The following is a 14,286-nucleotide window of genomic DNA, read 5'->3' as shown; positions in this document are numbered from 1 at the left end:
TCTCTCTCAAAAGTAATGTTGCTTCCTTGATAGAAACTCTAAATGATCCTATCAGTATCGTTTATGATTTTCTCTCTTAAATCTTTTGCTTGTATATCAGAACGCTTCTTAAGCCATTCAATGTTCCATTTCATTCTCGCCCAATGCATTTGCAACAAAATTTCTTAAGCCTTTCCTAGTCATGATATCCCTATGTTGCTTTGAAAAATGCATGGTTACCAGGAGACCCGTCTCCTACATCTGGAGATGCGTCTTAAGAAGCTGTTTTTAGTCAAAAGGCATATTTTTAGAATATGTAATTGCACCTGAAAGGTGCGTTTTGGCAAGGAGGCTCATTGCAAGTTTTTAAAACATATAATTGCACCTAAAAGGTGTGTTTTGGCTTTAGATGCATATTTAAAACATGCAATCACACCTAAAAGGTGCAATTTGGTTTCAAAAGCATGCATTTCCCTCTCTTGAACCCGTTTTTGAAGATTGAGAGCAAAAGTCCATGCACTTGCCTTCCTAGAACCCGTTTTTGATTGGAACCTTCTTATTTCTTCAAATCAAATCAATGAGATCTTCTTTATAGGGTCATTTTTGCATTCGAAGGTGTTCTCATGCATCCAACGTTGCATTTCCATGCACAAAATGTCTTTCTTGATCTGATTTTAGGGCATATTATGGCAAAAAACGTGCAGATTTTTTCCATTCATAGCTCACGTTTTTGCATTTTGAAGAAGCATTCGGAGGTATTAATCCATGTCTTGGTCATTGGAAAACATGTTGTTCCTCAATGATAAAAACGACTTATGAAAGTGCAGATTTGAATCACGTTTTTCTCCAAAAACGTCCCATTTTCTTGCATTTAATGAAAACTTTGGAGTTGAGAGGATTTTAAGGCACATTTTTGGGATTGGGCATGGAAAACGCTTCATTTGCTGCCCATTACGAATTCCTCTTTGCAAGGTTGAAGAAGTCCAAGTTGTTGGAAGCTTTTCAAATTTGAAATTTCTTTCTCCTTCATTTTTTGCATATAATCATCAAGTGGACCTTTTCTTTCATGCTAATTAATTTCATCCTTATCTTGCTGAGTTTATGCATGTTTTAGCTTGATGCCTTACACTTGTTGATTTAGATGCCATGAAGAGTGCATTTTCCCTTTAAAAATGATGAAAGGGTTGATTTGCATGTTTTTGGTTTTTTCCCAAAAGTCTAAATTCGAATTTTCATATTGAAGTAGCTTGCTTGTTGACATGTTTGGTTCTTTTGCCAAAGGTACGTGTTTCTTTTGTGTTTTGTTTGTTTGCATTTTGGTTTTTCTTCATTTTCAAGAAGTTGCAAGTTCTTTCCCAAGAACTTGAGCATGTTTCATTTCACTCCACCTTCCATTTTATGTAAGAGCATCATTTAATTCCATTTCCATTTTTTCATGTTATAACACTTCACATCTCATTCTTCACACACGATTACATGTACTTCCATCCATCATCTACGCATCATGTAATCTTATTTTCTATTTCCATTTTCACTCATCTCACTTTTCGGACCCAATCGTATGCCATTATTACATGAAAAATCCTTTACATGTAATTTCAATCTTGAAAACCCGTTTTCGACTAAAAGTCACTTTTTAAAAGTCAAAAAATGTCATGTGCATGCATTCTCATGTACTTGAACTTCACCTTTCTTCAAAGACGTCTATAAAAGCTCACTTGCCTCAAGGTACATTGCATTCATTCCTTCCATATGCACTTACAATTCATGAACAAGATACATGCACTTCCATTTTCCTTGTCATAACACATTTCATCTCATCTCACTTTCTATCCCTCATGACATTTTGCATATACATGTAATCCACTTTCCATGCAATGACATCTTGAAAGCCCATGTCACTTTTTAAAGTCAAGAGTTTTCACTCACACGCATTCCCATGCGTTCCACTTTCATGTTCCAAAGGATATCCTTCTTGCTTCATGAACCGTTTTTCATGTTGTACATATGCATGATATCTCTTTTTGATATCGTCTCATTGGATCCTTGAAGTGTCTAAAACATACTTCGAATCAACCTTTATGGTAATATCCTCTGATGATGTGTTCACATTTTGGAATTTTTGTGTTGCAGTGCAAGCACAAGAGATGCCCTCACCGTCAAAACCTAAAGGCAAAATGAAGGACCAATTTGATAAAGAATTGGCTCATGCAACTCAATCTCATGTGATGTCCATTCTTGACAATGTGTTGGATACAAAGATCAGACATGTGGACATGTGTAATTTCCTATAAAGAGTAGAAGCTCCTATTAGTCATAAAGTGAAACATATCAAAAGGAGTTATATTCACTTGGTGTTTATGTTTCCAATGGCTGTCCTAGAACCAGAGTTTGTTCTTGGATCTGCAAAACATTTCAGTGCAAAGTTAAAGACAATCAAGGATTCTGATAATAATGTTATTATAAGCCTTCATCCAGAGGTTATTGAGCAGATTTTCAAAGTGCTGTAGAATGCAGAATGTGTAGATCTGACTAAATAATCATCATTGGAGATATGGAATGAAAATAGGGAGATTATTAGAAGTATGTAAATCTATATTGGTTGGATTCCAAGAGAAACAACTTCACGAGATGCCCAAACATGATTCATAGATCTAATTTCAAGCAGGAGTATAAATACTTTATTATGCTTCTCAGCAGGACTTGTTGTCTGAAGGATTCTAACGATTTTTAACCATGGATGTATAAGTTTATTTTCCAGATCATGGATAATAAGGAACATATCATTTGGGGAGAATTAATCAACATTGCACTTTGTCAATAGTTGTTGTATGTAGGGACTTCTGTACCTTTCTACATGAATTCCTGCCTTGTTTATATTGCTATTGCTATGGTTTCCTTTTTGGACACTCAACCAAAGTAGATCATCTTCAAATTCTAGTTTGGGATTACTATGATTAGATTAATCTGGCTAATAGTAAGTACCATTACAAAAGAATTCAAGATGCTTTCTTTGGGCATTTTCGATGTTTGTTTTATAGACAGTTGTCCGTTAAAAGGGTATTTGATGAAGCTTAGGAGAAGGTAAATCAGTATGGTTGTATCTTTATCTAGTTACCAACCTTTACTTACTAAAGGGTTGGGTACTTTATAGGAGAGCCATATTCCTTACCTAGTATGCTATTGACAAGATCATTTTAATGGAATTGGCTAGACAACTCATGGAATTTCAATCTGATCAGCATGCTTTGCATAGGCCAGGTTTTGATATTTCTTCTACGAAACCATTGGTAATTATATGATCAATTCTGTACACAAAGCAAAAACTATGGAAACAGGATTTCAGTTGGTTACATTGAAGAGATTCAAAGCCATGTTTGATTCGATTACAAAGAAATGAATTCTCAAATCAAGAGGGCATTTATGCATGCTCATCGTATCAAAGATGTTTGGATTGACATGCAAACATAATTGGATATAATGAAAATGGACTACAACAGATTGATTGTGCAACAGATCATTGATCTTAACATGCTTGAGATACTGTCAGATTTTCAAATCGAAGATGATGGCAATATTCTTGATAAAGAATATCATCAAGGTGGTTTTGATAAAAGATGCCCTTTTCCTATTCAATGGCAGTAGAAGGAAGGTACATCTATCCTTGAAAGATTTCAATCCATTTTGGCAAACACCAACAAGTGGTTCAAAATTAAAGGCCTAAAAAGGGTTAATCCAAAATTGGGTTTGGATTGTGGAAGTTTTGGCCCTCTAGGAAGGAAGTTGCGGTTGGAAATTATAGGTAAAGATGGTACTTCTTCTGATGTGAAGAAATCTCTCAAATTGAAGGTCAAGGGTGGAAAGGGACTTAAATCATCTCAGATCCCTGAACTAGTTTAGGATTTGGAGGAAGAGTTAGAAGAAGACTCAAACGAAGAACTTGATGAAGAAGATGAAGAGGAAGAAGGAGAAGTCATGATTATATCTCCCCAAAATCCTACATAAACTCATGAACTATCCATGCAGGGAGCACCCTTTCTAGATGAGATAGATGATGATGTGGATTCATTTTCTATTGTTTTCACACTTCTATCCTGACTTTAGAAGTCAATACATTGGGTCTTCCTATACCTTAAACATCTCCCATTTTAACAAATGAACAATATGAGCATTTGGGAAATGTGTTCGAGGATTTCCCAACTCTCACAAAGGATCAAGTTTTTGAACTTGATACATCCTTAATACATTTTGAATTGTTCATGACATAATCCTCTTGTCAGGTACCTATGAATTCAGTTGTGCAAACTGAATCTTGCTCTGTTACAATGAAGATACAATCAAGATCATTGTCAATGGTCTCCAATGTATTTGCTTTGGCAAATGAAAATTTCAGCAATGAAGAGAACGAAAGTGGTTGTACCCCCAGATAACCTTCCTGTAAAGAAAACTAAGTCCAAATCTTTAAAAGATAAGATTGTTTCTAGAATCTTAATTGATTCAGAGAAAACAAAGTTTGTAGAAGTTGCTGAGCCACTAGTGGACAAACCTGTTGAAGATCTTACCTATTCTGATTACAAGTTCACTAAGGTAGAGATTGGAAAGCAATCATAGCTTAGTTGCTTATAGGATGCTCAAGATGCACTTGCCAATGTATAAAGAGCAACCATGAATTATGTGAAAAGAAAAATCAGTTCAAACATGAGGTTGGTTGCTTAAATAAGTTATTTGGCAACAATCTTCTCAAAATGCTATTGTTGTGTTTGTGACATCTAGGAAGAAAAGGATAGTTGAAGCTGCCAAGTTTTGGGTAGGAGAAGTTATTTCTGAAGGAGTTCAAGCTATTACAAATACGGTTAAAGTCTTTATGCGCAACAAAGACATGAATGAAAAGGAACAAGATTTGATTTCCTTTTTGACTCAAGAAGCTGATGATTTGAAAGAGATTTTTAATGATGGGACAACATTGGTAAGTCTGATCTGGATGCCATGGTTACATGTGACATTCTCCCATGCTACGAAATGTTTTTCAGATATCAAGGACTTATGGGCTACAAAGAAGAAACACTGAGAAAACTGATAACAAATTCGCAAGCAGCCCTGGGAGATTGCTAGGCAATAGAAACATGGATCACATGTGAGTTAGAGCAAATGGGATGGTAGATTCTTGATGAACACGGTAATTTGATTTCAATTGAAAGAATTACTCCAGAATATACAATTGGGGTTAGTGCTGATTTAGATTTTGAGGATTTTGGTTCTCATACAATGAACAAATTTGCTCCTCATAAATCTTTGGTAAAACGTTTGCAAAATTCTTTGGGGGCTAATTCCAAGGTTGTGCGATTAGCATATGCAGATGTAGTAGGAAGAGGCAATATGAAAGACAATGGAGATTCCTGATCTTCCTACAGTGTGTGATGTTATCATCAAATTCAAGGCACTAAAGAACAATTTTTTAAGATTGTTATTTTATTTTTATTTATGTTTGTAGATAAAAAAGGATGCATTGCATGGAATTATGTAATTACATATAATGCAAATAACCCAACAATTTCTCTTCTATTTATACTCTATCAAAGTTGGTTGAGTTGCTCCCACTTTTTCTTCCATCTTTTTCTCAACTCCCGTGCCTATATAAAGGAGTGCCTTTTTATTGTAAAATCATCTTTTATTATTTTAAAAAGAGTTAAGAAGCAACTGAAGCCGAAGTTTTTACTAGGAACAATTGTAGAGATATATAACCTAGAAGCTTTGGTCTGTAGCTTATATCTCTTTCTTGATTCACAAAATAATCATTGCATGGAATTATGTAATTACATGTAATGCGAATTGCATTCTTCTATTTAGACTCGATCAAAGTTGGTTGAGTTGCTCCCACTTTTTCCTCCATCTTTTTCTCAACTCCCGTGCCTATATAAAGGAGTGCCTTCTTATTGTAAAATCATCTTTATTATTGTAAAAAGAGTTAAGAAGCAATTGAAGCCGAAGTTTTGATTGAGAACAATTGTAGAGATATATAGACTATAAGCTTTGGTCTGTAGCATATATCTCTTTCTTGATTCAGAAAATATTTATGAATTCTTAACTTTTGGAAGTCTATGTGCTCTATTAGTAAAGCTTATTCATATAGAATTACGACCAAACTTAGAGCCAAATTGGTACACTTCCAACTAGCCTTTGAGTTAGTGTTGGTTTATCGATGTCAACATTTTTCAACTTTTAGATAAAAGTGTAGTTAGAGGTTTCACCTTGCCCATTACTCGCTCTACGAGTAAGTGGATTCTTTTTTGAAAATTAAGAGGAAAGAATATTGGTAACACCGTTTTACAAAATCTCTCAACTTCTTGCATATCTTGAGTTGATCCAAGGAACAATGAGAAGGGGGAGCCTTCCCTTTAAGATAGGGAAGACTTTGTCTCACACGCTGTGGCTGGTCATCCTATTTTGCGATTGAATTTTACTCAAAACCGTTAGTTGGAAATTATCCATCCAACAAAGCTTTTTTGAGTCAAGAAGGTAAGCCTATAGCTTTCTATAGTGAAAAGTTGAATGATGCTAAGAGGAGATATTCAGTCTAATATCAAAATTTTTATTCAATTATTCAAACTTTGAAGAAATGGAGACATTACTTGATGCCTAGAGAGTATATGTTGTATACTCATCACAAAGCTTTACAATATTTGGCAAGTCAGAATAAGTTGAATTAGAGACATATGAAGTGGTTGAGTACATGCATAACTTTTCTTTTGTGTTGATATTAAGAGTGGACATTCAAATATGGTAGCACATGCATTGAGCAAAAGAAGCTTGTTGACAAAGATGGGACTTAAAGTGCTTGGATTTGAAGATTTGAAGAACTTGTACGAGGCTGACCTGGATTTTGTAGAAGCTTGGAAAGTTTGTTAGAATCATATGATATGTAGTGCCTGCACTAGATTGCATTTTGCTATTGTTGCCGAACTCCTTCTTAGTGAATTTATATTAATTAAGTCTAATTAAAAGATTTAATTAAATGAAAATTAAAATGATATTTTAATACTTTATTTTATTTTATTAATTGGGAAATTAATTAAATAAAAGAATTAAATTTGGAGATGAAAGTTATAAGTTTAAATTTGGAATGTGATAGTATTTAATAATAATATATTTAGAGTTCATTTTTAAATAAATGCTAAATAATATTATTATTTAAGTTAATAAATATTTTATCAATTAAGTTTCGAAAATAAATTTAAAAGTGGAAAAGATATTAAAATTATTAAAAGATTCTAGATCTCATGATGCATGCATGTGATTAAAATATATTAAGATAAAACAAGTGGATTTAATAAAGTGAGTGCATGAGATTTAAAATTAATAAATTAATTTAAAAAGAGCCAAGTGAATATTAAATAAATTAATGTGTATTGTTTTAATACTTATTCACACAGGAGTATGCAAACTCTTGTGAGTTGTTATGTTGACAACACAAGAGTTTGCACTATAATTATGCACATGGTATCTACACTTAAGAGTTAGCTCATTATTTGAGCACATGGTGTCTACAATATTCTAGACACCTCACCATCTTTATCTTCTTATCGTGGAAGTTATGTGCTTAGTTGTCATGCTTATCTCCTAGTTCCTTCTAGACACATTCTAAATGCATCTTAAAGGCTTTTATATAGAGGCTCTTCTAGTGTGTTTTTACAAGCTCATATGCTTCTACAAGCGCTCCTAGTCACTTGGAGGGGGTTTCGGTTCTTGGAGGAATTGCGAATGTTGGAGAAGGAAGGAATTTTCGGAAAGGAGAAGGTTCTAAGAGGAGTAGCTTCTCTACAATTTTCTCAGGCATAGCGAATTACCATCAGTGTCCAGGTAGGCACTCGTGATTGTTTCACATATTTTATTACGCTCTTTCTCTTCTCGTCTTCATCATGTCTGTTATGTGTGTCTGAATAATTCTCTATGAATGAATCTTCAATTTTGTAATTTGGAATTTGGGCATGCATATTGTTTCATCCAGTTATGGGAATTAAAAATATTATTGCAATCTTCCCTTAGTAGAATCAAGATTTGGAAATTGATTCGGGTTTGGGTTCGAATTAAAATAGAATCTTATTATTATGCATTAGTTTTATATGATTTATTAACTAATTAAATTAAATTAAATTAAATTAAAATTAGTTAATAGTAGAAGGAGTCTAATTAATTATTAGTCAATTTTAGTAAATGGATTTTAAAATGAGGGAAAATTAAAAGAAAAGAGATATTAATAAGTGTTTAGTAGAATTAAATAATTGAATTATTAATGAGATTGATTTTACTTAAAATCAATGAAGATTATTTTAAATAAATGTTTGTCCTTGAAGTGTTTTAAGGAAACTGTAAACTAATTATTTGAAAGTTGATAAGTATTATTCTTATGATTTGAATAATGGGAGATGCTTTTGGAATTAAGGGAGTTTCATTTAATTATTAGTAACATTGATTTTAGTAAAATAATGCAATGATTTTATTAGAAGTCAATGGGAATTAGTTTAATGATTTAAATAAGTAAATAATTATCTTTTGACTATTTTAGAAAATTGTTTTAAACTAATGGAGGGATAATTCTATGTTTTATTCGAAAAGATAAATTGGTTGACTTGGAGATTAAACGAAGAATCTTATACACTTGAAGTATACTTGAAACAAAAAAACTGAAACCTCATATTTGGCTTAACCATGTGATTGCGAAAGCAAACTAAAATATGTGTTTGTATCTTGTTCTTTATGCTATCCATGTTTGGGGTTTGGGTGGTCCTAGAGTGTCGACCAATTAGGACGTCTACCAAAGGCTTGGGAGTTATGCGAATGTGATGGCATGTTGATGTTATTTGATCTCGATCTTTTTAAAACCCAACCATGGTAATGTGATGGTATGCTGTATGAGATGTTTGTATTTATTGATTGTTATTGCTTTCTAGTCTTCTTGTGTGAAGTTAAGGTGTATGTATTTGAGGTACTTGACTTAACCATTTTTGAGTCATCGATCAGTTATACTTCGGTTACTTTCCAGTCGCCATGATAGGACTGAAGTGTTGATTTATTCTCGATGTTGTCATGTTGTGACATGTTTTGACTCGACCATTTTGGAGTCTTCGATTAGTATTATTTGCTTTGAGATGCCTTTTTGGTTGCTTGTTGAGAACCGATGGATGTTGTGATTTATCATTGATATGGATATTGAGATTTATTTTGGAATACTATACGGTTGCTCGATGAGGACTGATGGATAATGTGATTATCATTGATACCTTCAGTTGCCAATAGAGAACTGTTGTGGTCATGGTTATCAATGGATGCTTTTCAGTTCCTCATGGAGATTTGATGTTCTTATTGTAGATTATCTTTTGGTATTTTTTCAGTCGCTTGTATAGGACTGAGGTGATTTTATGTGATTATGGATTTATGCTTTTATTGAGCCTAGGGTAGGTTATCTACTTGTAGTGTCGGGAAGTGGCTTGCAATGGGGGCCGAGGCCCTAAGTGGTTGCCAGGGTAACTCATTGTAAGTTATTTAATAAGTGAAAACATTTACACTAAATGGGGATTAAAATGAACCTAATAAGATAATTGTATATTCTCGCCTATGCCTGAAGTGCTAGTATAGACTAGGATGGGAGTAGAGAGAACGCTTGGTTCCGACCTTGCATTCCGTAGTATGCCTCGTCAGTACCAGAGGATACTAGTGGCTGCATAGGGATCACTAGGGGGCCGGGGTCTAGTGAGAGACTACCAGGGTAACTCTAGCGTGATTCGTGCGATGACACTTTCCCACTTACATAGTAGGTTCCTACGTGTCTTGTGTGCCTCTGGGTCTAGATGTCGATCTGTGTGTTGGAACCTTTGAGTTAGTATACTTTTAGGATTTCTTCGACTTAGAGATTATTTGTGTTATGTGATTTGATGTCCTGTTTGGGACTTGAGACTATCTCCTTAGTGCGGTGGGAGAAGACCATTTATGTTCCACCTGGTCGGTTGGTAGTGCTTTTTCACTCTTACCATTTGAGATGCGTCCGTAGTCGCCGTGGCTAGAGCATTCTTTGTTGGTATTTTCTTTCATTCTGTTCTTGGATCTTATGATGGATGTTATTTACTGGTACATTTCTCTATATTGATGATTAGCATGTGATAGATGATGTTATCTAATTTGTACGATCATCTTATGCTTTATTCTTGCATGTTAGATTTCTTTATGCATATGTTGTAGCATGTTTTAGGAGTGACATCCCTACTATGATAATACCGATGATCTCTTCAGTGACTTGAGATGTTACGCGCGGAGGGATGGCTAGGGCCCACGATGGTCTAATGATGCTATTGATGGTTGGGAGGAACCGCACACTTAGTTAGATGTGTTTTATGATGGATGGTTATCATTTATGATGGTTGTTATATGTTTATTGCTGGATGGATGTATCATGTATGTTATTGGTTTCATTTACCTTATTGACGCGTGAAGGGATGGCTAGGGCCCATGATGGTCTAATGATGCTATTGACGGTTGGGAGGAACCGCGCACTTAGTTAGATGTGTTTTATGATGGATGGTTATCATTTATGATGGTTTTTATATCTTTATTGCTGGATGGATGTATCATGTATGTTATTGGTTTCATTTACCTTATTGCACTTGTATCATGGTCGATGAGGACGATGTATCTTTATTATATTTATATTCTTTTAAAGCCTTTCATACCCTGTGACATGTATAGTGGATGATTGAGCATTCTGAATAGGCATTTTGAACAAATGTATAATATGGACATTGGACTTTCTAATTATTCTTTCATGTGGATGTGGTAGTTGTTAGTCTTAGTTTTAACTAAATTAAATGTGACTCAACGTCTTGGGATCCTTAAAGAATCTAACTTGTTATGTATGCTTACAGTTGATTGTATGTTATTGCTTCCGCTACCATTTGTTTGATATGAATGGTTTATCTTTCTTTTTTAAAAAAAAATTTCTGTCTGGCAAAATTAGTGAAACTTTAGGTTAATTCTTTTGGAACCCTTGGCAGGGTGTTACATGATAGATAAGCAAGATAAGTGGGTTGATGATTTCATTTAGGATGATATGTTGTTTAAGCGGATTCAATTGTGTATACCAAGAGGATCTATGTAAGATTATCTCATTAAGGAAAAACATACTAGAGGACTTGCAAGACATTTTTGGATTGATAAGACAATAAAGTTGGTTTGAAAGAGATACCTTTGACCAAAGTTATATTAGGATGCTCAATAAATGGTGTAGAGTTGTAGAATTTGTCAAGTAGCTAAAGGAAGTAGTCAAGGTGTTGGATTATATATACCTTTACCTGTTCCTTGTAAACCTTGGGAAGATATTAGTATAGACTTTGTTCTAGGATTACCTTGAACTCAGAGAGGTAATGGTTCTACCTTTGTAGTGGTTACAGATTTTCCAAAACGACACACTTCATATTTTGTAAGAAGACATCAAATGCAATACACAACAGATTTATTTTCGAGAGAAATTATGAGACTTCATAGTTTGCCTAAGACTATTGTTTCTGACAAAGATACTAAGTTTATTGGTTACTTTTGGAGAACACTTTGGAGAAGTTGAATATTGAGTTTTATTTTAGTTCTACATTTCATCCACATACAGATGGACAAAGTCAAGTTGTGAATAGAAGTTTGGGTAACCTTTTGAGATTTTTGATTGGAGATAAATCTTCTAATTGGGACTTGGTTTTGGCACAAGTAGAGTTTGCATACAATAGTTCAGTGAATAGAAGTACTAAGAAGATTCCTTTTGAGATTGTGAATGACATGAGTCCTAAAGAAAATACCGAGTTAAGGCAACCGGATGCTGAAGTGAAGAATAGTGCTGAAGTTGAAGAATTTGTGGACCTTATGAAGGATTTGCATGAAGTAAAGAGTAATCTATATGTCACTTATCAAGGATATAAAAATAGAGCATATAAGAAGAGAAAGCATAAGACTTTTGAGGTTGCAGATGAATTAATGGTACATTTGAAGAGCAACATATTTCTTGTTGGCACATAGAATAATTTGAAGATGAAGAAATTTGGGCCTTGTAAGATTTTGAAGAAATGTGATAGTGGTAAGGCTTTTGAAGATGAATTGCCTAAGGATATGGATATTTCACCTATGTTCAACATTTTAGACATCTTCGAGTGCTATGAATTTGATGAAGAGACAATTCTTAAGCTTGATTATCCTAAGAAGACAAAGGTAATTGACAAGATTTTGGTTACCGGAATTAGTAAAAGCACCAGAGGAGAGGATTACAAATAATACTTGTTTCAATGGCAGAATAAACCCATTGTAGATAGTTCATGGATATCTGAATTTCAGTTGGATCTATGTGATATTGCTTCGACCATCAAGGCTTCCTGATGTGGACATTAGTCCTTATTTACCCCAAGTGTTTGATGCAGGAGCATCTTGGGTACTTTGGCAATCTTGCATCAACCAAAAAGATTTCTTGTTTATTGTTCCTGTCTAGTGTTTTAGGAATGGTCTTTGCTGTTCGTGTTTTCTCTTTCCATGTAGTATGTTCCTTAAAGTGGACCTATCATGGATCTTATAACTATGCTTGCAGAAAATAATCCCAACATATGTAGGAGTTATTGTTCTCTTTGTTCGAGGCATGCTGGTTTCCTGGGAGCTCGGGTAACATGCAGGTTTGGCTTCAACGAGGTTTCTTGTGGCAACAAGGCTTTACATAGCGTTGGGATTTGCTTCTTGGATCACATGTAGACCTATCTTTGTCCTCACAGATGTTAATTTGCCTAAGTGTAAGGTTGCTGATTTCTCCTTTGGGGCCAGACTTCTATTTTGTAATAATCTTCCAGATAGGTCAACTTGTGGTCTTGCTGGCTATATAATTAGAGATCTAAGATTAGGAAAAGTAGAATGAAGTTAGATAGAAGGGAATAACAAAGATTTGGCTTCTATATAATATCTTGTGGTTTCTACTATATTGTGTTGGCTTCTGTGTGTAACTGTGGCAAGGGTAGCTTAGGAGTGGGTCTTCTTTCCCTCCTGCCTTGCATTAGAGTGTAACCATCGACATCTTCGACTCTTATACCCTCAAACTCCTATGACAATATACCACACTTGGCCACTAAGCGTGCATCTATAAAAGTATGGGTGGCACCTGTATCTAGCAAGGAGATGACTCTTTGCCCGGCCAATAGTCTATGCATCTTGCAAGAACCTTCCTTCTTCATACATGAAAGAAATACTTCCTTAAGGTGAGTCTAACCCACCTCTTTACCTTAACTATCTTCACTTGCAGCCCTTGAATCCACATGGACAGCCTGCTGCTCCGAAAAATCAGACTGATTTCCCTCTTTATGATACCACTCCATTGCCCATTTTCCCCTTTAGTCCTCACGGAACAATCATGTTTCTCATCATATGGACCCTTTGTAATAAAAACGCAAATTTTTCCTTCATAAGTCATTAAGTGTTTCTTGATCCAAATGGGCTGCAAATGATCTCTTTGGTTTTGAATTCTCTCGCTTTTTAGGGGGCTGATTTTCAAGGTGTAGAAGGTGGTGTCATGAATTTATTGTGAGGTGTAGACATCTCCATATTACTTGCTTTCTTCATTGCTTACTGCAAAGTATTTGGTTCAAAGGCCTTAATCCGACCTTTTAGAGGCTCTAATTATCCCTTTATAAACAAGACAAGTGATCTCTCAGAAATTACTGTGACTGAGGGCTGAGATTGTATTACTGAAACTTGAGAGCTTGGAATGCATGTAAATGTACTGTATTAATTTTATTTCAGCTGCTTCATTGTCCTTTAAATTCTCAATATTGAAAAAAAAAAAAACATTTATAGTTTTAAGCACTTACTCAATTAGGTATTAATCTACTTTAATTGAATTTCTGCTATTTATTCTCATGGGGCACTTTGTTCTATTTATCTTAGGTGTTTTTATGGATGCATTGCACAGTAGCTAAGTAAAAATTAGGATGCATTGCACAGTAGCTAAGTACAAATTAGAAAATTATATGCATATGTCGAGATTGATGGAGTTTGTGTAATTTGCAGGGCATCACTTTGATCATAACTGTTCTCCAAATAGTGCGACTTCCAAATATTAAGGTATGTGGATTTGGAATCTCTGATACTGAAAATGGGTAATATAGATCACTTTGTTGATGATTTTTAGAATTGTATGTATGTATGTACATATGTGTGTACATACGTATGTACGTACATGCAGATGTATGTATGTACGTATGTACATATGTATGTACGTACGCATGTACGTATGTATGTATG

General features: G+C 34.6%; 1 protein-coding gene across 2 annotated transcripts in view; it reads left to right on the top strand.

Annotated features, from left to right (window-relative positions):
* SPPL2 (SIGNAL PEPTIDE PEPTIDASE-LIKE 2) overlaps positions 1–14,286 on the top strand; it is a 261,784-nt gene that overhangs the window by 181,459 nt on the left and 66,039 nt on the right. For both annotated transcript variants that reach the window (XM_089825624.1, XM_089825622.1), the window contains one exon: positions 14,053–14,106. In XM_089825624.1, the coding sequence (XP_089681750.1) occupies positions 14,053–14,106 (54 nt within the window). The remainder of the gene's footprint in view (positions 1–14,052; positions 14,107–14,286) is intronic.

This window comes from Cupressus sempervirens, chromosome 4, assembly GCF_028749045.1.
Source record: "Cupressus sempervirens isolate cs-2001-9-10 chromosome 4, ASM2874904v1, whole genome shotgun sequence".
NCBI classification, from domain to species: Eukaryota; Viridiplantae; Streptophyta; class Pinopsida; order Cupressales; family Cupressaceae; genus Cupressus; species Cupressus sempervirens.
This window is presented reverse-complemented; position numbering and strand designations above follow the sequence as displayed.